At 39.8% G+C, this 26,232-nt stretch overlaps 1 protein-coding gene across 19 annotated transcripts in view; it reads left to right on the top strand.

Moving 5' to 3' along the window:
• Positions 1-26,232, top strand: part of esrrga (estrogen-related receptor gamma a) — a 276,809-nt gene that overhangs the window by 181,844 nt on the left and 68,733 nt on the right. For 4 of the 19 annotated variants that reach the window (XM_077239806.1, XM_077239805.1, XM_077239794.1 and 1 more), the window contains exon 1: positions 21,361-22,072. The exons of 13 other annotated variants lie outside the window; for them this stretch is intronic. In XM_077239806.1, coding sequence (XP_077095921.1) covers positions 22,017-22,072 — 56 coding nt within the window. In that variant the 5' untranslated portion in view covers positions 21,361-22,016. Of the gene's footprint in view, positions 1-21,360; positions 22,077-26,232 lie in introns of those variants that run through there. 2 more of the 19 variants (XM_077239801.1, XM_077239796.1) reach the window with 1 other exon arrangement.

The following is a 26,232-nucleotide window of genomic DNA, read 5'->3' as shown; positions in this document are numbered from 1 at the left end:
AACAAGTGATAAAACTGTAACTTTCAGGTCTCAATAATGAGGTTCACTCTGGTTATAGTGGTTGAGTTTATTTGAACAGTTTTAGAACTTCTGTGAAATGCTACATAAACTTCCCTGAAAAAGCATAAATAACGTAAGTTCTTCTTTTCCCACAAGCCACGAACGACGTGGGACGATATTTCTGAAATTACGAGCTGTTTATGCATATTTATTTCTGCTGACATTTTAATTATTTGGGGCTCCGTTGGAGAGATCACATAAAAAGTCCTATAATGCTCCCCTAATTAGTATCACCTCCAAATTAAAACGGAGGACTTTGGGAATGCTGTCATTTGCAGAAGGCCATATTGGAATTATGTTTCAATCAGCAGGCGTGAAATAATTACTTGTACACTTCTAACTGCCCGCATTTACCAAACGGCCTGCAATTTACAGCCATCATGTCCAGCAAAAGCAATCAATGGGGTGGCTATAAATTCTGCCGCAGTCAAACAGATGGATATTGTTTGTGTATGAATGTGAAACATTAGAGCTAGGCTGAAGCTCTGCCTTACTGATATTGTGATAATGCTGCTTGAGAAACGTAGATGGTTTTGTTGTTCTTAGAAAACGTTTACTACTAATAATGCTTTCAGATCAGTCTTGCTGTACAGTATATAAAAAACTAAATAAGTGGAAGTATGAAAATAGAGGTATTTGTAGTACAGCTCAGTATATTATGCATGGGGTGGTATCTGATTAACACATCTGATCAATTGTCCTAGGGATAAGGACAATTTGGTCATATTGTGATTTATTTTGAAAAATATTTTGAATGTAACTATGAGATGATATATTTTAAAGTTTCATATTGCTGTTGTTTGGATATTAAAACAGACATACCTTTGTGAAAACAGTGATACACTAGCATTCAAAAGTTTGGGGTAAGAGTTAAAAGAATAATAATTGTATGCAGCAAGGATGCATTAAATTGATCAAAAGTTACAGTAAAGACATTTATAGGGCCCTGTCTTTCCCCCAGTACAATTGACTTTGTACACTGACGCATGTAAAAATATTACCACACAACGGAAATCATTGTGGTGTCCATGAAGATGTCCATTACACATTTACCCAAATTATTATATGCCTGTTTAACCGAAGCTAATTTGGGTGGGTTTCTCCCATCCCCATACAATGTCACTTCTCTGTCTTTTACGGGCCTGACGAGAAAGTCGGTCTTCTCGGCTGTGAACCGCTCCTAGTGTGCGCCTGGCAAATCCGCCATCATAATAGCAATCCGCCATGGAACAAGCGCGCCTGCTTTTAAAGGGAATGTGAGATGACACTCTGATTGGTTTATTTCGCGTTACGCCCAAACCACACCTATGAGTAATGTAGCTACTTCAGACCAACCCATTTTAGATTTGCGTTGGGCACAAGAGTCATTTATCCCGCCGGTATAGCAACTGCGCCCGAGATCCGCCCACAAAATCTGCTTAGTGTGCTAGCTTTGACATCCGCAATTTTCTTCTTTTTTTACTTTACTTTTTCAGCAGACCTACGGCCTCCAATTTGAAAACCGTCTCTTAAAGCATTTAGACTGTCAAAAAAATAACTAATACAGCCTAGTAATAGACCACCGGTTCTTTGAACACAGATAGAACAAACACTGTGCAGCACAGAGTGAGATGTGCACTTTAACACACATGCACACACACACTCACAGAACAAAACACAAGAATACCTTTTTCCCATGCAAAACAGATTAAACTTGTTTTTTGTTTTTTAAGTCGTCCTTGAAAACTACACACACTTTCTCTTTTTTTTCTCTTGAATGTAGATTTCCTTTTCTCCCTCTTGTTTCTTGCAATCTTTATTATTAGTGAAATTATTCACCGGCGGAGGTGCGCGTTGGTAGAATAAATTTAGCGGAGATCTTGTGCAGATGCTCCTTGCTGGCATACATTTGTGCTCAGTTAACAAAGAGCCAGAGACGCTTAATCCCGCCGGAATACGGCACTCATGTTCTGTTTGAAACCAACATAATTAAAGTCACCCTCTGAAGTAACCTATTTATATAAAGAAAGCTCTCTTACGACCGTCGACTCCTATGAATAACCCGTAGGAGGGCCTCCGGTATAATTACTTCACATTTCTAATTTAGGTGAGGGAATATTTGTTATCAAACCTGGGAAGGGAAGAGAGGGGGGGGGTATAGGAGTGGATGAGGGGGGAGGAAACTGTATTAGCTTCGAGTGAGAGGACATAACTGGATCTGTGGTCACTTCATGTAGGTGTGGCTTTGGGATTCTTCCCAGTGAGGTCAGGGTTTCCATTGATACATATACTTAGGTAACTCTGTTTGCTCATCCAGTATGTAGATGTAAATAGTCAGAAATCACGCTGGTTTATTGGCAATTATTAATAACACATTTTGTATTTTATCTCCTGAAACTTTCTCATTTTAGTTTGATTTTAATGCGACAATAATAGTTTTCCCACAATGCTGTGCAGCCCCAGTCCATCTAGATTTACTCATCTTAAGAGAGAAATGGAAGAAAAGTCATATCATGTCCATAAGTCACTGACATCGCTGGCGGAAAACTGTTTGTGAGCAGAGGAGTTGAGCTGTGGCAGTAAACTAGCACACACAGATTTACTTTAGTTGTTTACAGTGGCCCCTGGAACAAGGCTGTGCTACCGGTGCATTCTGGGTAGGTGTGTAAACACGGTTGTGTTTGTGTGAGTGTGCGTTTGGCTGTGTGAGTTTATCATAAAGCACGGCAGCTCTCCAGGTGCATATTAGTGATAAAGGAAGGTGAGGGGCTTTGTTTTTCTTTAACGAGCCGTCACACTCCATCGCCTACACCAAAGGGGTGATGGGTGGACTCTCTGAGACACATACACACAAACACAATGCGGAGAGGCCAGGATTGTGTCTGTACTGCAATGAAGAGGAGTCTTCGGCTATTTTCAATTCTAAGCTTAAAACATACTTGAGTATGAAAGTATGCTAATACAAAAATGTGCATTGCAAACACAGTCACTTTGTACATATTTAAAATTGTCGTTCCAAACCTGTAGTATGACTTACTTTTTGTTTTGGTTTATCCCAGTATAACCCTTAAAAGCCTGGCATATGAAATAACAGTCAGGTTTATTTTTTAATTAATCCTTTATTGAACATTTAGACAAAATATATAAAAAATATTTTAAAATAGTTTGCACATATGTGTTTTTGTTGATTATCATATTTGATACATCAGGCTTTTGTGGCTCACATACCATGATATATGGAATGTATGATGAAGTGTCTAGCATAAGTGAACACACCCATTCTAAAGTTGACTAAAAAGAGGAATAAAAAATCATCTTTTGGAAATTGATCTTAATGCCTTAATTTAAAAAATGAGGAAAATTCCAACCTTTAAGGACACCAATTTTCTTTGTGAATGAATAATGTATCGTAAATAAATAAATGTTCCTCCTTAAAATACAGGTTGCATAAGTCAGGACACCCCTATGTTAAATTCCCATAGAGGCAGGAAGATTTTTATTTTTAAAGGCCAGTTATTTCATGGATCCAGGATACTATGCACCCTGATAAAGTTTCCTTGGCCTTTGGAATTGAAATGTCCCCACATCATCACACACCCTTCACCATAGCTAGAGATTGGCATGGTGTACTTTCCATAAGATCATCTCTCAATGCAAATCATACCAGCTATTAGCCTAACTGAAATAACACCATTCCAATCTCTAGGTATGGTGAAGGGAATGTAATGATGTGGGGATATTTTAATTCCAAAGGCCAATTGAACTTTATCAGGATGCATAGTATCCTGGATCCATGAAACAACTGGCCTTTAAAAAATAAAAATCTTAGAGTTTTGCATATCAAATATGGTACTGCATGCTTTAGGGTTAATATGCAGACTATTAACCCTTAAGTCAAGTCAAGTCAAGTCACCTTTATTTATATAGCGCTTTTTACAATACAGATTGTATCAAAGCAGCTTCACAGTGATAACATGAAAATAATATAACAGAGTTTGTTTCTAAAAGAAAATTGAGTCAACGTCCACCTTAAGCAAGGCAGATCAATAATATTATTGAATATTAAATGTCCCCAACTAAGCAAGCCAAAAGCCAAGGCAACAGTGGCAAGGAACCAAAACTCCATCAGGTGACAGAATGGAGAAAAAAACCTTGGGAGAAACCAGACTCAGTCGGAGGGCCAGTTCTCCTCTGGCCAACGAAGGAACAGTGCATGATTTATGATTCGGGCAGCATTACAAGTCAGATTGGATCGGAACATTTAGAATATTTATCCATTTCCATCTTTTGGAAGTCCAAGTAATCACGCCGGTGTTGAGACGAGTTGTTGAGGACCAGTGCCGTCCACCATAGAGGGTCCATATCGCCGGTGTTGAGTCGTCTCTTCACAGGCTTTGTGATTGGCGTATCTGAAGTCTCTGTGAAAGGCTGGATACAAACTGGAGCTGACGAACGCCGTTTTTCTCGGGACTCGCGTCCCGAGATAACAGCAGAAAAGCAAAAAGGGAAAATAATTAGCGTAGCTGCTGTTCATAATGATTTCCATAACACGGGCGTAAATGATAAAAAACATGAAGACAGTGATTCTTGCGTCCCAGAGTCACTCCCCTCCGTCCCCCACTCAACTCAGCCCTAACTGATTTCGCAGATAATTTTGTTTCATACTAAAAATTTATTTTTCATCCATTTTGTTCGGTTAGCTCTGCTGGTAGACGTCGTTGTACAGAAAGAATGTTGTGACAGTTGGTCGTGTGGTATTTGTCCCGCCCCTCTTCCACTGTGATTGGACGGCTGTGTAAAAAGTGACAGTGATGAGCGCAGCGTTTTACCCACAGTTGAACATTTTTCAACTCTCGGCGACCAGTAAAAAACGCCGGGCGCTCAGCTCTTGAGCGTTAAATACTCGCTCAGCGCCTCGTTACGCTCATGGCGTTTAAAAAACGCGGCACTCCCATTGAAAACAATTGGAATTTTACGCCAGCTGCGTGAAAAAACGCTTTGGTGGACACACGGCCTAAGGCTGTCGAGCCCCACTGTCGTCGTTAATGCAGGTTCAGTGGCAACGGTTCCGTATGGCATACCAACTACCGCAAAACACAATATCTACCCAACCACCCGTCATTCACGCAATATACACAGGAACGTAATGACTGTAAATACTATGCAACTTATACAAATAACCTACAGACTCTTCAAGTTTTATAATATTAAATGCATTTGATCTGATTCAGCAGTGGTATAAAAGGTAAGCATTATGTAAATGCTTGGCTAAAGAGATGCGTCTTTAATCTAGTTTTAAACTGGGACAGCGAGTCAGAGCTTCGAACAATATCAGGAAGGCTATTCCAGAGTTTTGGAGCTAAATGTGAGAACGCCCTTCCTCCTTTAGTGGACTTAGATATCCTAGGAATGACCAGAAGCCTCGAATTTAGTGATCTTAAAGAACGTGATGGATTGTAGGGCGATAGAAGGTCCATTAAATACACAGGAGCTAAACCATTTAGGGCTTTATAGGTCAGTAATAGTACTTTGTAATTGATACGGAACTTGATAGGTAACCAGTGTAGAGATGATAAAATTGGTGTTATATGATCATATTTTCTTGACCTAGTGAGAACTCTAGCAGCTGCATTTTGCACTAACTGTAGCTTGTTTATTGAGGATGCAGGACAGCCAGCTAATATAGCATTACATTAATCTAGTCTCGAGGTCATGAATGCATGAACTAACTTTTCTGCATCAGAAACAGATAGCATGTTACGTAGCTTTGTAATGTTTCTAAGGTGGAAAAAGGCTGTTCTTGTAACATATGAAATATGATTTTCGAAAGACAAGTTGCGGTCTAGTATAACACCCAGGTCTTTTACTGTAGTGGATAAAGTAACTGGACATCCTTCTATATTAAAGTTGTATTGTAAGTGAGTTTGTGGGTAGTTTTTTGGACCAATAAGTAATACCTCCGTTTTATCTGAATTTAGTAGCAGGAAATTACGCGTCATCCAGCATTTCATATCTTTGAGACACTCTGTCAAATTTGATAAGTTAGTGTTTTCATCTGGCCGTGATGAAATATATAATTGAGTGTCATCAGCATAACAGTGGAAATTAATTGCATGTTTTCTTATAATATTACCAAGTGGGAGCATATATATTGAGAATAGCAGAGGGCCTAACACCGATCCTTGCGGCACTCCATAGTCTACTGACGTTAGCTTTGATTTTTCCTCATTTAAACAGACAAAATGATAACGGTCTGATAAGTACGATCTAAACCAGCTTAATGCCTGTCCCTGAACACCAGTGTAGTTTTGTAGTCGATCCAGGAGTATTTTATGATCGATAGTGTCGAACGCAGCGCTTAGATCGAGTAGAACTAGTATTGAGATACAGCCTTGGTCAGAAGCTAAAAGTAAATCATTTGTAATTTTAACTAGCGCAGTTTCTGTGCTATGATGCGGTCTGAATCCTGACTGGAATTTTTCATATATCTCATTTTCTTGCAAGAAAGAGCACAATTGAGCGGACACAATTTTTTCTAGTATTTTAGACATAAATGGAAGATTTGAAATGGGTCTGTAATTTGCTAAGTTATTTGGGTCTAATTGCGGTTTCTTAATGAGAGGTTTTATTACTGCCAGCTTGAATATTCTTGGAACATGACCTAAAAATAAAGACGAGTTAATAATATTGAGAAGAGGCTCTTCCACTACAGGTAACACTTCTTTCAGTAGTTTAGTGGGTATTGGATCTAATAAACATGTTGTTGGTTTCGATGCAATGATAAGTTTATTTAGCTCTTCCTGTCCTATAGTTGTAAAGCGGTGTAGTTGTTCCAGAGGTGTCATAAGACACCATAAAAGAGTGTACATTTACAATTGTGTTACGGATGCTTTCTATTTTCTCATTAAAGTAGTTCATAAAATCATTACTACTATACTGTAACGGAATATTTTGCTCTGGTGATGTCTGTATATTTGTTAGTCTAGCCACGGTGTTAAATAAAAACCTTGGATTATTTTGGTTATTTTCTATTAGTTTGTGGAGATGCTCAGCCCTGGCTGCTTTTAGAGCCTTTTTATAACGTGACATACTGTCTTTCCACGCGAATCTAAAGACCTCTAAATTAGTTTGTTTCCATTTACGCTCTAAGTTACGAGTTTCTCTCTTGATAACATGCGTAGCACTGTTGTACCAAGGTGCTTTAGTTTTCTCTCTAACCTTTTTTAATCTAATTGGTGCAACAATATCTAATGTACTAGAGAAAATGGTGCTCAAACTGCTAGTCATTTCCTCTAGTTCATCTGTTTGTTTGGGTTCACTGAGCAGCTGAGATAGATCAGTTAAGCTATTTAAGAATCTATTTATAGTGGTTGGAACGATTGTTCTGCCTGGTCGATAACGTGGCGCAACATGACAAATTTCAGCAGTACGTATTATACAAGTTACCATGTGATGATCAGTGAGATCGTCACTTTGCGGTATAATATCTATATCAGTTGGATTGGTTCCATATGATATAATTAAGTCTAGTGTATGATTTAGACGATGAGTGGGACCACTGACGTTTTGCTTGACCCCAAAAGAGTTTAATAAATCTGTAAATGCAGTCCCTAACGCATCATTTGTGTTATCTACGTGTATGTTAAAATCTCCAACAATTATTGCTTTATCGGTATTGACCAATAGATCTGAGAGAAACTCTGCAAACTCTTTTAGGAAATCAGCATAGGGCCCTGGAGGTCTATATACAGTAGCCAAGGCTAGAGATAATAGGGATTTCTTTCTTACATCTAAGAGCGTAATATTTAGTACAAGTACTTCAAATGAATTAAACCTGTGACCTGTTTCCTGAATAACATTAAGAATATCTCTATAGATTGTTGCAACACCGCCGCCACGACCGATCAGACGGGGCTCATGCTTATAACAGTATCCTGGTGGAGTGGACTCATTTAGACCGAAATAATCATTTGGTTTAACCCAGGTTTCAGTAAGGCAAAGTACATCGAAGCTATTATCTGTGACCATTTCATTTACAATAACCGCCTTAGGTGTGAGCGATCTAATGTTTAGAAGACCTAGTTTTAGAAATTGTTTTTGTTCACTGATATTTAGATTTTCAGGTTTAATTACAATAAGATTTTCCCTAGATCCTACAGTAGATTTATTATATGGCCTCACTAAACGAGGAATAGACACAGTTTCTATATAATGTTCTACACTACTTATTTCAATTAATTTGGCACAGCAAAGACTGTGATTTGGACTTTGATTTTCTAGTCATATGGTGTGTAACGTCTTAGAGATGTTGTCCGACAGAACAGCCGCTCCGATTCTGCTGGGGTGCAGGCCATCAGCACGGTAGAGCCTAGGTCGCTCCCAGAACAGATTCCAATTATTTACAAAGAGCAGTTTCTGTTCATTACACCATGACATTAACCATTCATTTAGTGCAAATAATCTACTGAACCTTTCCTGTCCTTGTCGGTACGTGGGAAGCGGTCCAGACACGATGATCGTTGCCTCAGGCGCTGTGCTGCGTACCGTCTCGATCAGGCTCTTGTAGTCCTTCTTCAGAACCTCCGTCTGCCGCAGCCTGATGTCGTTTACTCCCGTGTGCAGCACTACTGCTCCGACGCGCTCGTCACCGTTCAGGATCTCGGGAACCTGTGCGGCGACATCAAGAACACGAGCACCAGGAAAGCAGTGAGTGCGCACCGTACCCTTACCTGAGGTAGCGCGGACATGACGGACCATGGAACTGCCGATGATCACGGCGTCGTCGCGTTCCGACTCGCGAAGGGGGGAGAAGCGGTTCCGGGTGGAGATCTCGAAGACCGGGAGGGGCGGAGAGGTTCTTGCTCTGGTCCTGGCTCGTGTCTTTCGCTGTGGGATCACCCAGGGTCCATGGTGTTGTGTCGGTGCCGGAGTGAATGATGCCAGAGATGATCGCGTCCTCCTGGGCAGAGAAACGCACGGAGTAGACGAAGTCGGAGTCAAAAAGTTACTAACCACTGACTTATGAGCATCGGCGCGTGACGTTTCAAGCGCTGATCGCCGATCCCGCAGCTCGGCTTGTTTCTCCAGCAGACCACGGATCTGTTTCTCCACCGATTCCAGCTCCAATCGTACCGAAATCAGCTCGAATGTGTCCTCACCTGCACTCAGAGGTAACGTTAGACACACATCCGATATGTTCGCCATTATAACAGATGAACAGTAAATTAGTAGTGATACTATCAATATCACTACTAATTTAGGAGTGAAATGCTGGATATAACCTGTATCCTTTCAGTGAAACGGGTGTAAAATAAGACGGTAGGTAGGCGCGAGGCCACGCGTGAAATGCTAGCGGACTAAAGGCTAGTAGCCGAGATTCGCAAAGTTGGATCTAAGTAGCGATATCAAAGTAATCCGATTGTTTTTTATAAGGAATAGTAGCGAGGATAAGTTCCCATGATAAAAAAATAGAAAGTGCTTGTTTATAAATTAGTTGAAAAGAAGAAAAGCAAGGATTAATGAATCAATTCGACGGAGCTCCAAACACAAACACAAACCGCACGCGCATGCGCATACAATGTTAATGTTAATGTTAATGTTAATAGTTAAATACCTTAACTATTAACTATTAACAATAAGCCATTGTTTGCTAGCTGACATAAATGCCTGCTGTAGTGATGCCTAAAAATTGAGCTTACAAAGCTAGAAGTGTTTGCTTTCACATAATTGGTTTGCATATGTTTCTTGTACACTACCGTTTAAAAATTTGGGGTCAGTAAGATTTTTTTAAAAAATAAGTTAATACTTTTATTCAGCAAGGATACATTCAATTGCAAATCAAAAGTGACAGTCAAGTCTTCTATAATGTTACAAAAGATTGTAGATATAACTACATGCTATTCTTTTCTATTCTTTTCTTTTCTATTCATCAAAAAATACTGAAAAAGTGTATGAAAGTTTCCACAAAAAGGATAAGCAGCCCAAACTTCTAAACTAACTCGAGATAATAAACTCAAATTCGACTCAAGCTGCACCAAGTCTTATGGCAGGGTTTTAAAAAACAAATGCATAGTATTTAGAAACTGACAACCAAAAGATATGTGGAGAGTTGAGGTTTGACATTCTATAGTTAAGACATTATTTTAAACTTGGAATTCTTTTACTTCCTACTTTCCAACTGGTAAAGTCTAGGCAAATCAATCAACCCAGTCGTCAGTGAGAAACATCAATTTTACATAATTTCCAAAATGGCGGTTATTAAAGTGATATTCCATTGGTTATTCTCAAGTGGAGATGGGAGAATTTCATGTTCCAAGATTTCTGTAATTCAGCATAACTAGAATGCTACAGAAGGGGAACATTTCTTGATGATTTCAGCCTCAAACTTCATTTGGAACATGGCATTTCTTGGACTCTCCAACAAACTACCATGTGATTGCATACATTTAAGGTAATATTTACTGTTTATTGTGACATCCGTATAGGCCCCTCAGATTACAGCGTAAATGTGTGAGCAAAGAAATGACACGTCTCACATTCCATCATGCAAAATTTTTCCCTCCATGCTATTGTGATGCAACAGGCTCAATGAAATTTCCTCCGAGGACTGGAGAGAGAAAGAGACAAGTGTGGCTCTTCACATTAATAGTCTTTTAAGCCACTAAATTATTTCTTTTATCTGCGGCACTTAGAGAGACTGAGGGATCTCCTTTATTAAAATGAGCAACGCTTTGAAAGAAAAAAACTTAACAAATACAGACCCACATAATCCCTGATGCGTTTCTCTCTCTTCCCCTTTGTCTAGCCTCAGTCATCTCTCTGTTTTCAAGCTTTGTGCTGCCCTGCTCTCCAGGTGTTTGATTTATTTATATATATATTTCTGTGTTTTTGACAAAGTGTGTGCGTGCCGTAGAATCCTACCAAAAGAGCTGGTGGTTCAGTGTGTGGGGGGTCCCAACGCTCGAGAGCAATAGCACTTCCAAACCCTTTTGTTGGAGTGTTTAGTGCAGGTCGGTGTAGAAACAGGACTTGTGTATGGAGTGAGATTGTGTGTAAGTGTGAGAGAGAGAGACAGAGATCGGGCTCCCGCAGGGTGTTGGGGACCTCATTAAGAATTCTCTCCCATGCAGCCTGGTCCTGGTGAAGCAGTATGAAGATGTGGCTATAGTCTGGATTGAATCCGCCCACTAGCTCTCTCTGAGAAGTCAATTACCACTTCCATATAGGAGGGACTTTTATGAGAGAGAGAGCATATGTGTGTTTCTATCACTTTCTACTATTGATTTTGCATACAATCAGCGTTAATAGTGATACTTTGTTTTTTATGTTGACTATAATAGCATAGAAATTAAGACAAATCAACAAAACAGTCTTTTGGCCTTAATTGCTTTCTATTCACTGCTATCTAAATTCACTTCTTTCTGATTAAATAATTGCTCCCTCAAAAATTTTAATAATGCTCTCATTTACTCACATCCATGTTGCTCCAAAGTTGTATTGTTTTCTCCTGCGGAAAATAAAGGACCTGTTTACACCTGGTCACTTCATGCGTTTTCTCCAAGCGGCATCCTCCCCGTCTCTCTCTTGAAACCAACACGGAAGTGAATTAAACTGCAATTCATCAACTGACCGCTTGAGGCAGGCTGCAAAAGTGAGTCAAATCTGTATCTCCCCCATGTTAAAATCCCCAACTTTACAGCAGAAAAAAATATGTTTACAGCCTGGAGCAAAAAGTGGTTTTGGTCTATATAGCTAATTTTGCCCTTCATGACAACTGTGAGGGGGGTGAATTTTTTTACACCTCATCCGTTTAAATTATATTAAGCCTTAAAGTTCTGCATAATTAAGGGCGTGGCCACTTGCGTGACTGGTGGATTGAGGCTGCTATAACTGCTAGCCGACGTTTGTCTCTGTTAACGTCACCCTCAGCTGCTGTACTTGCCATCTCTGCAGTGTTTGTGCTTTTTTCGGGATTATTTCATACAATTTAATACACGCATTATACCTTTGCCCACGCCGTTGGATTCCGTCGGTGTCGAGTATGGAGAGAACAACCAGCGTTGTATTTCCAGTTGTTTTCCTCGCATGCACTAATGGATGTCTGACAATTTCGTTGCTTTTTGGAGTATACTGTACAGGCTACACTCGTTATGCGGTACCGTTGCTCTCAAACTTTTAAGTGTTAAATAAAAAGTACCGTGAGAAAATCCTGCAGGTGTCAGTGCTTTCTCTCCGTCCATGCAATAGATACTCACCCTTGAATGAGCGTGGATTTCTAGTGCATTTACTTGAACTTCTGAGGTAATATTTTTGGTTTAACCCATTTGAGAAATTGAGAAGCGGCCAAAATCAGATTTTAAAATCAACTGAACTGAATAAAGCTCTTGATGAACTTGACGTGCGATGCCACACTGACTGACATGTATGCGCATGAATCACTGTCACACGCACAAGCTCAGAGCAATATTGTAAGTTACTGCATGATAATACATTTTTAACTAGCAGAATAATAATGCATCCCGATACACATAGTCTCACTTTTAGTTACGTCTTTTAATTATTATAGTATTTTGAAGGGCAAAAACATGAACTTTAACTATTGGCTTTACTTCTACATTCAGCTGTCACTTTAGCACGAGGCCAGTGGCATAGCATTAGTACCTCAGCTCCACCCACGCTCCGCCTCTTTGCCCATTTTCTTTTATCCGGGAGTGACGAGAGCTGACGCGATGCCAAGATGGCGACGGTTGGCCCCGCCTACTTTAGGCTTCAAAAGCACTCTTCAGAAACCTACGGGTGACGTCACGGACACTACGTCCATATTTTTTTACAGTCTATGGTTTTCTCTGATCGGATAAATCATGTACAAATAAATGGTGCTATCAACAGACACAATACATTATTAGTGAATTCACCTCATAGAACAGCAATATGCTGTAAATGTAAAACATATTATGTGTCATTAGCCTTGCTCATAATTAGCTATTAATCCCTGGTTAGTGTACTGTACACCTGTCCTTACTTTCTCTCTCCTGGTGTGAATCCCTGTGACCTACCTCTAATGGAGAAGGACGACCTGGTGAGCCACCTCGCAAAGGCCAGCAAATGTGGTCGCCTTTCCTTCAAAGGGCAGATCCACGTGTTAACGGAGAGGGAGATCTTCTCTAAATCCCTGCAGCTTTGAGGAACAGCTGCGGGTAGAAGCACAAGGCTCTGTATGGGCTGAGAGGGGTCACTGTCTTGAGCTGAACCAGAACTGAGAGGTGAAGACAGGGATGGAAAGTTTGACAGTCACATGCTTTGTAATGACAGGAAGAGTCACGGGTGTTTCATGTGTGATTGATTCTATCTTTGATATGAGGGTTATGTAATGTATTTGGAAGGAGAAGTTGCAAATGGGTTCAGATTAGAGGGTTAGTTTATTTAAACATGAGCATTCTGTCATTTACTCACTCTCATGTTGTTTCAAACCTCTGTATGACTATTTCTTTTGTAGAGCACACAAGAAGTTTAGCAAAATGTCAGCGCTGCTCTTTTTTGCTTGAAATGGTAATGACAATGGTGATTTATACAGTACTGTTCAGAAAAGACAGTGTAATCCATAAATTATTTTAAACTTTTATGACTAAAATGACAGTTTTGTGTGATGAACAGACCAAAATGTAAGTTAAAAACCAGTTTGCTGTAAATATCAGATCCTAAATATGCTTAATTAAGAAAGAATAATATATATTTGACATCACTGACATCAAATCTGGCATGGCGTGTCTTGAGGCAGTGTGAATTTTATTTTGGTATTTTTGTTCAAATGAAGTGCATAAGCACTTTTTGCCACAAACATACAAAGGCTAAAAGCAAAATATTAACTTTATCATATGTTACTATTTTTGGTGAAATATTAGAAAATACAGTTTTATGACTTGTGAGACTTATTTGATGCTTAAACATTTTCTTATATCACCCACAAATGGCAGAAATGGAAGAAAGTGTGTCACTAGTATTTTAGCAAATCTCTTTAGTGCCAGTTGTGGCGCAAAATATTGGTGCCTCAAAATAATAACACTGGATGGCAATGACAAACTCAAGCGACCAGACGCTTGAAATCTTATGGTAAATAAAACACCCAGCCTGCAGTGTGGTGCTGAGCAGCTTTGGCATGATGAGAGTGATGTGGTTAAACAGGCCATGCTGACGTGATGGCAGCTCTCCATTCAGAACAGGGCCTGAGAGGCCAAGGCCACAGCCTGCCTGAGCAGGGACACTTTCAATAGGAATATTTAATTAGTCCACCATCATTTCAATCATTTATTTTTTTACTTTTTAATTTTTTCATTTAGCACCATATACTGTATATATATATATATATATATATATATATATATATATATATATATATATATATATATACTTTATTGCCAAAAGTATTGGGACACCCCTCCAAATCATTGAATTCAGGTGTTCAAATCACTTCCATGGCCACGGTTGTATAAAACCAAGCACCTAGGGATGCAGACTGCTTCTACAAACATTGTGAAAGAATGTGTCATTCTCTGGAGCTCTGTGAATTCAAGCGTGATACCATGATAGGTTGCCACCTGTGCAATAAGTCCTCACTAGAAATTCCCTCACTACTAAATATTCCACGGTCAACTGTTGACTGAGTGGTATTATAACAAAGTGGAAGCAATTGGTAACAACAGAAACTCAGCCACGAAGTGGTAGGCCACGTAAAATCACAGAGTGGGGTCAGCGCATGCTGAGGCGCACTGTGAGCAGAAGTCGTTAACTTTCTGCTGAGTCAATAGCTATAGACCTCCAAAGTTTGTGTGGTCTTCACATTAGCGCAAGAACAGTGCGCAGAGAGCTTCATGGAATGGGTATCCATGGCCGAGCAGCTGCATCAAAGCCTTATATCACCAAGTGCAATGCAGTGGTGTAAAGTACGCCACCACTGGACTCTAGAGCAGTGGAGACTTATTCTCTGGAGTGACGAATCACGCTTCCCTGTCGGGCAATCCGATGGACGGGTCTGGGTTTGGTGGTTGCCAGGAGAATGATACTTGCCTGACTGTATTGTGCCAAGTGTAAAGTTTGGTGTGGGGTTGTTTTTCAGGGATTGGGCTTGGCCCCTTAGTTCCAGTGAAAGGAACTCTTAATGCTCCAGCATACCAAGACATTTTGGACAAGTGCATACTCCCAACTTTGTGGAAACAGTTTGGGGATGGCCCAACATGATTGTAAGGTCCATAAAGACATGGATGAGCGAGTTTGGTGTGGGGGAACTTGACTGGCCTGCAGAGTCCTGACCTTAACAAATAGAACACCTTTGGGATGAATTAGAGCCGAGACTGTGAGCCAGCCCTTCTTCTCCAACATCAGTGCCTGACCTCACAAATGCACTTCTAGAAAAATGATCAAAAATTCCCATAAACACACTCCTAAACCTTTTACATTTAAAGTTTGAGTAGGTAATTTTCGGAGAGGCTAGCAATAGCCTCCATTCAGAGCACTCTACAAAGCAACTTTAATTACTTTATAAAATTTCTGTACCTAATCCAACTAATCTGATCTATCTGGAAAAACCTGAAAGCACTGTTTACTTAACTTTAATAATGTTATTTATATTTTATATTTATATTTTATATCATATCTCGACTCGAGCTTCAATGTGTCTGTAGAGGGTTTATATATACGTGTATATATATATATATATATATATATATATATATATATATAGCAATTTTATACTTTTCTTTTTAATTCAGGCTTTTTAATGCAGCCTTAGAATCAGTGGCAAAACACAGCATGGTTCATGCAGGTGCACGATGCACACATATAACCCTCTGAGACAACAGTATTTTGTGCCCATGTTTACTCAAGCTTATCTTACATTGGAAAAAAAATGTTTGCAGGAATGACAACCATTTCATGCACTGTACTGTCTCTATATCTGCTCAAAGTATATCAGTTATATGCTGGTCATGTATTTGAAAGTAAATGTGATCACAGCAGACCTGGAGAATGACGGAGGGTGTCTTAATTGTAACCATAGATAAGAATAAGACAGGTCTTGATAATTTTCAGACATGATGAACTGCAAATACCATCAGTTAAAAGGTACTTTAATGGGCTAATGTGTATCGCATATCAGAGCTCTGGTCATCTGTTCTGGATTTTATATTCATTTGTGGTTTATTTAGGGCGTCCTGCGTGTAGTCAGGCTGCTAAAGAAATTCAAGAGGAGAGAGAAGGGGCTGGAAACAGGAAACAGCAGTGGCCATATCAAAGAGAGGTTAGCAAATGCTGCACATTGGGCTTGCCGCTGTCCCTGGAGCCCCTGCTAGCCTGTTATCACCCTGCCAAGCAGGGGGGCTTTGAAATTGGCACTTTCCTTCATGTGAAAATTGTACCTGCTGATAGACCATTAGATTACTTAGATATTCACTGATTCGCTACCATATTAACCTTGTGTTGCTTTCCCCTTCATAACAGTTGTTTCATAGGGCAGTTTTACTCACCCACCCAAGTCTTTTGAAAGTGGTGCCGTAGCAGTTATTTAAACCAACCTTTTGGTGCCCTGGAATTGACAATTGCTTTAGGGGATAGAATATACAGTTTGTACAATATAAAATAATCATATCTATGGAATGTCCTCTTATACATGAAAACATTGTGTGTGTGTGTGTGTGTGTGTGTGTGTGTGTGTGTGTGTGTGTGTGTGTGTGTGTGTGTGTGTGTGTGTGTGTGTGTGTGTGTGTGTGTGTGTGTGTGCGTGCGTGCGCGTGTGCGTGCGTGCTTGGGGTATGGAGTGAAAGAAAGAGGTTTGACAACATTGTCTCATTACACTTGAAATATTGAAATAAAATGTATATTTGAAACATCATATAGCTTTAATTTTTTAGTTAATTTGGTGAAATTAAATTCATATTACAACTGAAAAGGCAGTGTATAATAAGTTGTAAATTTAGGACCACGTTATTGATATCTGTAATTTCAATTGCATAAATAAATGTATTAATCCGATTTCACATTCTTAAGAAATATGTGATGGCTAAAACAAAATCCTATATTGTATTTATTTGAAATTGATATTTTTATTGTCTCAACTGTAATAAATTATGGTATATATATATATATATATATATATATATATATATATATATATATATATATATATATATATATATTTTTTTTTTTGTTTTTTGTTTTTTTTTGTTGATTATATAAGGTTTGACTTAAAAGGGCAAAAATAAGGGAAAATCAGTCTAAAATGTACAATGTATTTTATTTATTGTTTGACTTTAATATAATCTAGTACAGTTAATATAATCATAAAGTTAGTAGAATTACATGTTGTTTCTATGCATTTAAATGAATATTTTCCCATCTTAATTCTGAGCCCTAAAATATTCCTTCATGTACTTGTATGACAAGGCAATTCAGACCACAGTGGCAGCCATAAATATATCCATTCTGTGACAGCGCTGGGGTAAAACAACAGAGGACAAACACACATACACACAGATGAGCTCTCTGTTCATCAGACAAACCGCACATCCACGCACACACACACACACACAGTCACACACGCTGACCACCGCACAGCCAGTAGCTCCCTCTGTTGACCACTGCTGAACTGCAGACTAGAGGGCTCTCCCGGCACACAGCTGCCAACCTGCCTTTGTGTCCCCATCAAGACGCAATACAAGAGCACTGCAGCACTCTCATATGACAGGCACAAACACACACACTTTTCAGTCTATTTTCTCTTGCGAGGGACATTTTTCTGAGGGAGAGTTTCTGAGTTTGAGGAAGCAGAAGCAGATATTAGAAGAATAATTTTTTGATTTGAAGCTTTGCTTGATAACAGCACGTTTAGGAATCTATGTGTAATCTAAGTGTAAGTTGTCACGTGGTGACTTAAACGGTGCTTCCACATTTTCCATCTCTATCACACAAATACACAATCAGTCAGACATTATTCATCACAAAAAAATGTCATGTATATGTTATACTTAATAAAGTATAAAGTAAAGGTAAAAAGAAAGTAAAAAGAATAATATAAAAATATAAGTTATCATATTTTGTATATATATATATATATATATGTTATTACCCATTACTCTTTTTAAATAAAAACATTTTTGTTTGTAGTACAGTTCTCTGTTCAGCTCGAAAGCTTTCACTCTGAGACGCCCTGTACTGACCCGAGTGGCTACAAATAAGTATCCTGCCTCTTGAATTTATTACAGCCCAATTTTTGACAAGTTGATTTTAAACAACTCCAGCGGCGGGCGCATTGACTGTATGCTCGGCGGCTGGTCGGCTGACATGTGACCTAAGTGAACTTGCCCTCCCCTATTGACTGCCGTGATTGATGCTCTGCCAAGCTAGCCCTGATAATTCTTAGCCACATGTCAACAGCCAGTGACCAAAAGGGTCATCCCTGTCTTTAACATTTCACACACACAAATAAAAAACACACACATGCTCTCACGCCCACGTACACATGCACAAACACTTACAAAAGCCAGACTAGATTCTTTTCATTTCCTTTTTTGAGACTTTGCACACCCGTCCTTGCTAGCGCCTAATGCATTTGTTTTTACATTTCAGAGCTCGTCTTTCAATCTGCCGGCTTGTGAATTGAATGCTCGTCCGTCTCTTGTGGCAGAACGGGATTCGGTTTGAAAGCGAGACGTGGCTCGTTGTAAAACACACACCGTCGGAACAATGGATGCAGAGGCGCTGTGCTAAAACTGCTAATGAAAAAGATGGGCAGCTATTGACACGTATCGACAGCCGCTTCAATCAGCGCCGACTAGTCGTGCATACTTAAGTTCAAATGTATTCAGCGGGGCAGCAGGGATTAAAGGCTGTTAATGGCAGCGTGTGGTAGCGAAGCCTGGCTCGATTCTGAATAACTTTATGGTGCTAAGAGCGCATTGTTGTCATGCTTAAACTTAATGTTGTTAGCATCTTGCTATCAAAGTCAGATTTACCAAAATGTGTGTTGGATGTGACAGTCTGAAGTGATGATTTGGGTCTTTCCAGCCCCACGTGGCCAGTGTTTGGGGGAATGGCTGTCCATTCAGCACAGATATGGAAATGTGACCTAAAGGGGGGTTAGTCAAAAGCAGCCGGGCCACTGTTATTGAATCAATACGTCCGGACACAACACTGCACCCCTGCTGTGAAGCCCAAATGAAAAAAGAACATCGCCACTGAACAAAAAAAAAAGCTTGAATGAACATTTGCTTTGCTTTGATTCAGGTTTTATTCACTTTAACCTGTTTCTCTACATGCTTTTAAAGCAAAACCATACATTTTTAGTGAGGCTATATATTTGATTTCCTCTTTTTCCTTTCTGACAGTCTTAGTGTGCATCTTAGTTCCTCAAGTATGAGCAGATAAGTTTTGTCTGTTAGCTCCTGCGCTCAGCATTTGATCTACGTGGAACTCAATATGAGGAATGTTTGTTGGTCTCATGGGACCCGAGTGAACACAGGTATCCCTCCTATCTGCATTGAAACATTACGGCAGTTCCCGTTCCCCTCATCCTCTTCATTTTCGTTTGTCACCGTGCAATTAAAACAGTTTCAAATGGCAGTCAGCTGCCTGTCATTTACACACAGCGCTTTGAAACCGCTGCTTTAGTATTTTTTAATCATGTGCCTTGTTTTTGTGGTGCAAAGATTGCAGAGACTGTACATTGTTTAAAAGCAGACATATGAATAAATTAAGCAAATGTAACTTTCGAAGTGTGAGTGTGTGCGTGTGTGTGTGCGTGCGCGCTGGCCAGCCGAAAACAGTAGAGTGTTATTTCGAAACTCCTTTGTTAGACCCAGAGCGTCCTTCAGCAATGGCAGGAGACTCCCATGTAATAAAAATAATCTTCTTGGAGTCTTTTACATTTCTCTGGAAACAAAGCTATGCGATTCTGATCGTTCAAACGCATTTCCTTTTCTTTTTCCTGCCCATCTGTTATTCAAAGGGAAAAGCCTGAATTTCACTCAGTTGTGTCTATATGTGCCATATCAAGCTTTTTCTTTCTTTGTGCAGTTTAGAAGTAGATCTTATTTCCCCGAAAGATATTAGTTTCCAGTGATGTGTGCGTTGCATTGATCTGCGCCTCTTTATTGTTGATGTGCATCTCTCATTCGATATATCTACACAACGCACCTGCTGCCTACCTGAGCCTTAATAGATGTTTGTACAAATATATATTTTTTAATATGGTTATTATTTTTTAAATTCTTTTTTAAAAATATAAATGTTTTATGAATATGTTTTAAGCAATGAAATGAATGACTACTGACATTTAAATATTAATGAAAATAATAATAATACATATATTTTTTAGAATGCTAAAGATTGTTGAAAATAGCAAAGATAAACAAATATTGAGTTATTTCTTCATTAAATATTTTCTTTGTTTTAAGTCAGTATCTGATTTATTTATTTAAAAAATATTGTTACAATTTATAATTTGTTAAAAGTTTGACTGCTTTGTGAATACTTTATTTTTTGTTTATTTTTATTATAAGGATTGTTGAAATGTTGAAAAATTAAACTGGAGAAAAGGATAAATGACTTCATGTTTATTAACAGAATGAATCTGTTAATATAAATCAAGTCAATCAAAGAAATCTAGTTTTGCATGTGAGGTCCTGGGAACAGGTTTAGTTTAGTTTCACAGACCCAAGGCAAGCATTTTAAATAGATGTCTGCCTCCAAAATCCCCACAAGTTTGAAATATGAAAGACGGTCAGATGCAATTTCTGTGGCGGCGTGGTGGGGCAGGCACAATGGTTTGTGGGCCGGTGCGGCACCTGAATTTTCTTATCAGTGGGGAATTGCGGTGTGCTGAGATGCCAGCAATATCTTCCCTGCTGCTGCTGGAAATGCAGCGAGCCGGTGACACACACGTAAACATAGACACGTACTTGCGAACCGCGCGTGCCGGCAGCCTGGATGCCCCGCAAATGTGGCTCAATCATTCTAGAACAAAGGGGTGCCTTTGATCTTTCCTCGCTGTATCTGTCAGTGATGTGGTCGCGGTAGCGTGTGTCCACTCCCTCACTTCCACATTTGCTCTGATGGGCCGCTGTTATGATGTTGCGGTGGATTGCTATGGGTTTCAGGACTGTATTTTTTCCAATTTCCCTGTTTCCACTTACTTAAAGTGCACGACAGTATTCGCAACCCAAAAAGAAAAAGAAAATTGTTCTTATAGCAGAACACACAGTACTTTTAAATTCAAACTCACTGATTGTTTACAACGCATACATTTTTTTTCATGTTCTCCATGCAGGTGGAAGAAACAAACGACGGGCGGATGCAAAGTGAACGGCAAGCGGCTTCATTAACAATGTTTTGTATCAACAAAGTGAGCGGTTTTATCTCCGCACTTGACCGCGCGAGCCGATAAGCATTGCTTAGGGAGAGAAGCGGGCTGCTTCTTTAAACCCTCTCTCACCCCCACTTTCCCTCTCATTACACCACTCCCCCTCCCTCCTTTTCTCTCTCTCTCTCTCTCGCTCTCTCTCTCTCCCTCGCTCGCTCGCTCTTTGTCTTTCCCCTCCCCTCTCTCCCTGCTCCGTCTCTCTGTGGGCGCAGACACTACCCTGTCTCACTCCAATTGGCTGGGAAGCCACCAATCTGGCATCCGGGAGGGCCGGGGGGACTGCATATGCAAAGCCCTGCTTCATATTAATGAGCAGCAATCGTGGCTTTAAGTCCTTGATTAGAAGAGTGCAAGAGCTTTTGGTCCCAACTGGCTGTGCCTATAGGCTGTCACCGGGAGAACGGTCCTGTTAATTGCACTGCTCAGTCACGGAAGGGAGAGAGAAGAGGAGGAGGTACAGAGAGAGAGAGAGAGAGAGAGAAAGAGGAGCGGAGACAGAGAAGCCAGAGTGAGAGAGAGAAAACTTTAATTTATAGAAGAGGTTTGCTCAAACGATGATCGCAGAGCGCACATGGATTCGGTAGAACTTTCGCTCCCTGAGTGTTTTTCCCTGCACTCCGATCAACAGTAGGTACATTTTCATTCCTTGTACTTCTACTTATTGTTATGTATCTGGCTAGACTGTTTGTTTTGTCTGTAGTTCCTGTCCTAGCAGTGTGTTTGTTTGTTTGTTTGTTTGTGTGTTAGTGTGTGTATGTGGTCACCGTAGTCCTCCTTGTCAAGGTTGTTTTTGCTGTCAGGTAGCGTCTGGAGCTGTGAGTGCGTACTTGTGTCGTGCCGGTAGCTGACGGCTTATCCACTATTACAGCAATCTGTGTCCGCTTTGACAGGACAGAGAGTGTTTTGTGTAAATCATTAGGAGTGTGTGGTGGAAAACAACATGAGAGAGAGTGCAGAGGGAGGAGGGGAAGACGAAAGCCATGGGATGGAAGGGAGAAAATGGTCTTAGGTGGCTTGCATCGCAGACCGGTCGCACAGCATGTGGCCCGCTAAATATATTAAAGACGGTGTGCTGGATCAGAGAGAGAGAGAGAGTGAGAGAGAAAGGGAAGGAGGGAGGGATTGAGTGCGCGGGGCACGAGCGGACGGTCCAGGAGCCGGTACAGAGAACATCTCCTTAGCTTCATATTTATCCCTGTCCCGCTCCCTTCTGTCAGCACAGAGCGAGGAGACGTCAATACACTGATTTAGATGTCAAGCACTGTGCTGACGGTTTTATTCTAGACTTTTATTCTGTTCTAAATACCAGCTATTTTATTTAGTTGTTTGGCTAAATCATGCTTATATAAAATCTTATATAAATTTTTTTTATAAAAAAAAGATAAAAGCTAAAAATTCTATATTTTATTTGAGACAGTTAAAACAACATGCATAGTGGGTCTTGAAAAAAATATATAAATTTCATAAAACAATTACAAAATAATTGATTTAATATAAAACTTTTATAGACCTTTAAATCATGTCTACTCGTAAAAAAATATGCATTATTTTGTCAATCTTTGCGTTCTAAATCTGACAAAATAGTGATGTAGCAGAACAAGTGCACGTACAAGTTTGATTAAAGAAACAACAGAACTATTAACCTCTGCCCTGTGCTGCATATGAATACTGATTAGAAATACGGGCTGTGAACTGACAAAAACCTACAGGATGAAGAAAAGAAGAAAAAAAAAAACATAGAGACTGAGAAGGGTCAGAAAGATCACAAACAGGTAACCACCCTGGTCTCCTAAACCTTCAGCCACCATCCTGCAAAGTACAACACGCCAGCAGCTCAACTTCTTCCTGAACGCGTGTGCGATTTATAAACACACCTGAAGAACATACATTAGCATAGTTGTGAAAGTCAATTTATATAGGGAAGTTTGAGATTTGAAATATCCCATGTTGTTTGAATGACAGCAGTCGTGTGGATGTGCTGGCACACACCCTGCACAGGATCATTAGATTTGACTGGATTATTCAGACTCATGAAAGGAAATTCGGAGATAAGAGTGTCGGTTCCTCACAGACTTTTAGCCATTTGGCGCTCACTTGCTGTTTGATCTTTATTTTAACACAAATTGACTACTGAGATTCTAATTAGTATATTAATGATTGTAATAACAAGTGCTGGTTTAGCTATTATCATAATTACAGACTCTTATCGTCTGCATGTACATTTACATCTGCACGCTCATTTTAATATTTACATTCACAGTTGGGGATATTATGGAGCGTGTTTGAATGTCTTTTTGGATTATCTTAATTATGATGGTAACGTTTATATCTTTAGAAATGTGTTTTTTAATTAAATAATATAATTACTATTGCTATTATTATTATTATTTAGATATTAGTTTATCAAATTATTTTGGATTACTAAATGTTAATTGTTTGTTTTATTTTTAAAAAGAAAGAATTTTGTAAACAGTTTTTTTTTAAAACAAAAAATATATTTTAATAAATTTAAATTTGTTTTATACACCATATAATTTGTTTTAAAAATGACAGTTTTTTCACATATGTGGTGTACAACTTTGATTGTTCAGCGTGTTTTCAGTTTTGTTAAACGAATGAATGAAGACATTTATTAGACTTCCAAATTTAAGTGAATAAAATCATGAAGCTTCTCAACAGATTGTTATAAAATTACATGCATGCTTTTTATAATTGTTCACTTTTGAATATTTACTCAGAACCTTTAGTAGATTTTTGGAATGTACAAAAAAAGAAACAATTTTGAAGCAAAAAAGGAGAGGATGGAAATTACATCAAAGCTTTAATGCTTGACATTTTTTAATTTCACCGGAGGCAAGCAGTCAGCTTTTTAAAGGCAATGGAGTGTGAATGTCCACTGGAAGTGCGGGTGTCATGTGTGTAAAATCACTGCTGGCCTGCAGTGGGCTGAATAGTTCAGCTCAGAATCGTGCAGAAGGTGTCTGAGCGTTCGCTCATGCATGTTCAACCTTTTGTCGCTTTTGCGGATGATTTTAAAACACCAAACCCCCCCTGTGGTTCTTGAAGAAAACTTAATTTTGCGTTTTTCTTCCACCCGTCCGTACTCCCCTTCTCTCTCTCTCTCTCTCTCTCTCTCTCTCTCTCTCTCTCTCTCTCTCTCTCTCTCTCTCTCTCTCTCTCTCTCTTTCTCTCTTTCTCTTTCTCTCTCTCTCTCTCTCTCTCTCTCTCCCTCTCTCTTTCTCTCTCTCTCACTCTTTCTCTCTCTCTCTCTCTCTCTCTCTCTCTCTCTCTCTCTCTCTCTCTCTCTCTCTCTCTCTCTCTCTCTCTCTCTCTCTCTCTCTCTCTCTCTCTCTCTCTCTCTCTCTCTGAAACCCCAGAGGCTGGGATCAGCAGGAATAAAGAGAGATTGTGTAAATTAAATTCTATTTAATCTCCTTATAAAATCATTTACTTAATTCATCTGTCAAATGATGTCAATATGCACAGCGCAGATTTATTTATTCTGCCATGTGTGGCGTGTGTGTGTGTGTGTGCGGGGAGGCCTTTGTTGCCGTTCAGCCCTGATTTGGCTCCATCCCTTTCCCCTGTGTGAGAGGTGTCGTGGCTCGTCCTGCATGTCTTTCTCTTTCTGTGGCCCCTTGTCGATTACTGTCTGGACACTCTTTGTCTTTACGCTGTCCTGCTTATTGGAGACAGAGCATTGCCACTTCCCCTTATTTGAAGGGGTCTGAGGCATTCCAAGGGTAATTAACTCCAGTTAAAAGAGAGCCCCCCCTCCCTCCCGGCCCCTCCAGCGGCCTGTCATTCAGGAGAAAAGAGAGGCCGGAGGGGGGGCTTTAGGGAAAAAAGGGAAGCTATATTTTTGCCCTTTTGTTTAAAAGTGCAATAAGTGGCCCGTCGGACGGACGCACACACTCGTGTGAAACGGTCGCACGCAGGTGCCGTGCACATGAAAACACACGGCCGGCCGTGCGTGCAGGAGCCTGATGATGCAGTTGTCAATTTGTGTGATTTATGCATCAATCCATCAGGATTTTCGCCAATGCAGTGCGGCAATTTTTTTTACGAGAAGTTGAATAAGGGTTTTAACAGGGCCCACGCCAGCTGAGACAAAAAACGACCCACTGCCATTAGCGATTAGACCCCTGCATTCTTGCTTTATTCTTTTCTTTAAATGCAATTCTAAGACCTTCATTTCCCCTTTGCTCCTGTCTTTATTTTGCGAATGATTCGGCCTGCTGCGTGCCAGAGAGTGGCAGAGCAGGCGCGGGCCGGCTGAGAGCCTGTAGGATACAGTTACAGCAGGTCAATAGGGAGTGTGGTCACTCCAGAAGCAGGAGGGTCCACGAGGGCTAGATAAGGGTGTAAAAATAGTGCTTTTAGCCACTGCGTTTTCCACCGGCTCCCAGCAGACTTACCGTTTGTCTCTCGGTATGCGGATAGCTTTTCTGATTCTGTTTTCTCTTCCGGTTTAGTTATTTCTCACCAGAAGATGCATTACAACAAATGAATGTGTCTTTTGTGTGGTGGTTTTGTATTTAAAAAATATGATAGTATACAATTATTTTATAAGTAGATTAGGACAGTATATAAGTGATAGGAGAAAATTATAATTAGAATATAAGATGAAAACAAGAATGGCAATTTTTATGGTACAGTGATACGAGCATTTGCATTTATCTGTTAATGATCATGTGTGTCTATACATTGGTGTGATGGTACAGAATGTTAGAAATTCCAGATGGGTAAAGTTTTTCCAGCTCTAGTGGTGTAGATCCCGACTGATT

The sequence above is a fragment of the Siphateles boraxobius genome, unplaced genomic scaffold (assembly GCF_051911475.1).
Source record: "Siphateles boraxobius isolate OS27281-9 unplaced genomic scaffold, OSU_SipBor_1 22, whole genome shotgun sequence".
In the NCBI taxonomy this organism is placed as follows: Eukaryota; Metazoa; Chordata; class Actinopteri; order Cypriniformes; family Leuciscidae; genus Siphateles; species Siphateles boraxobius.
This window is presented reverse-complemented; position numbering and strand designations above follow the sequence as displayed.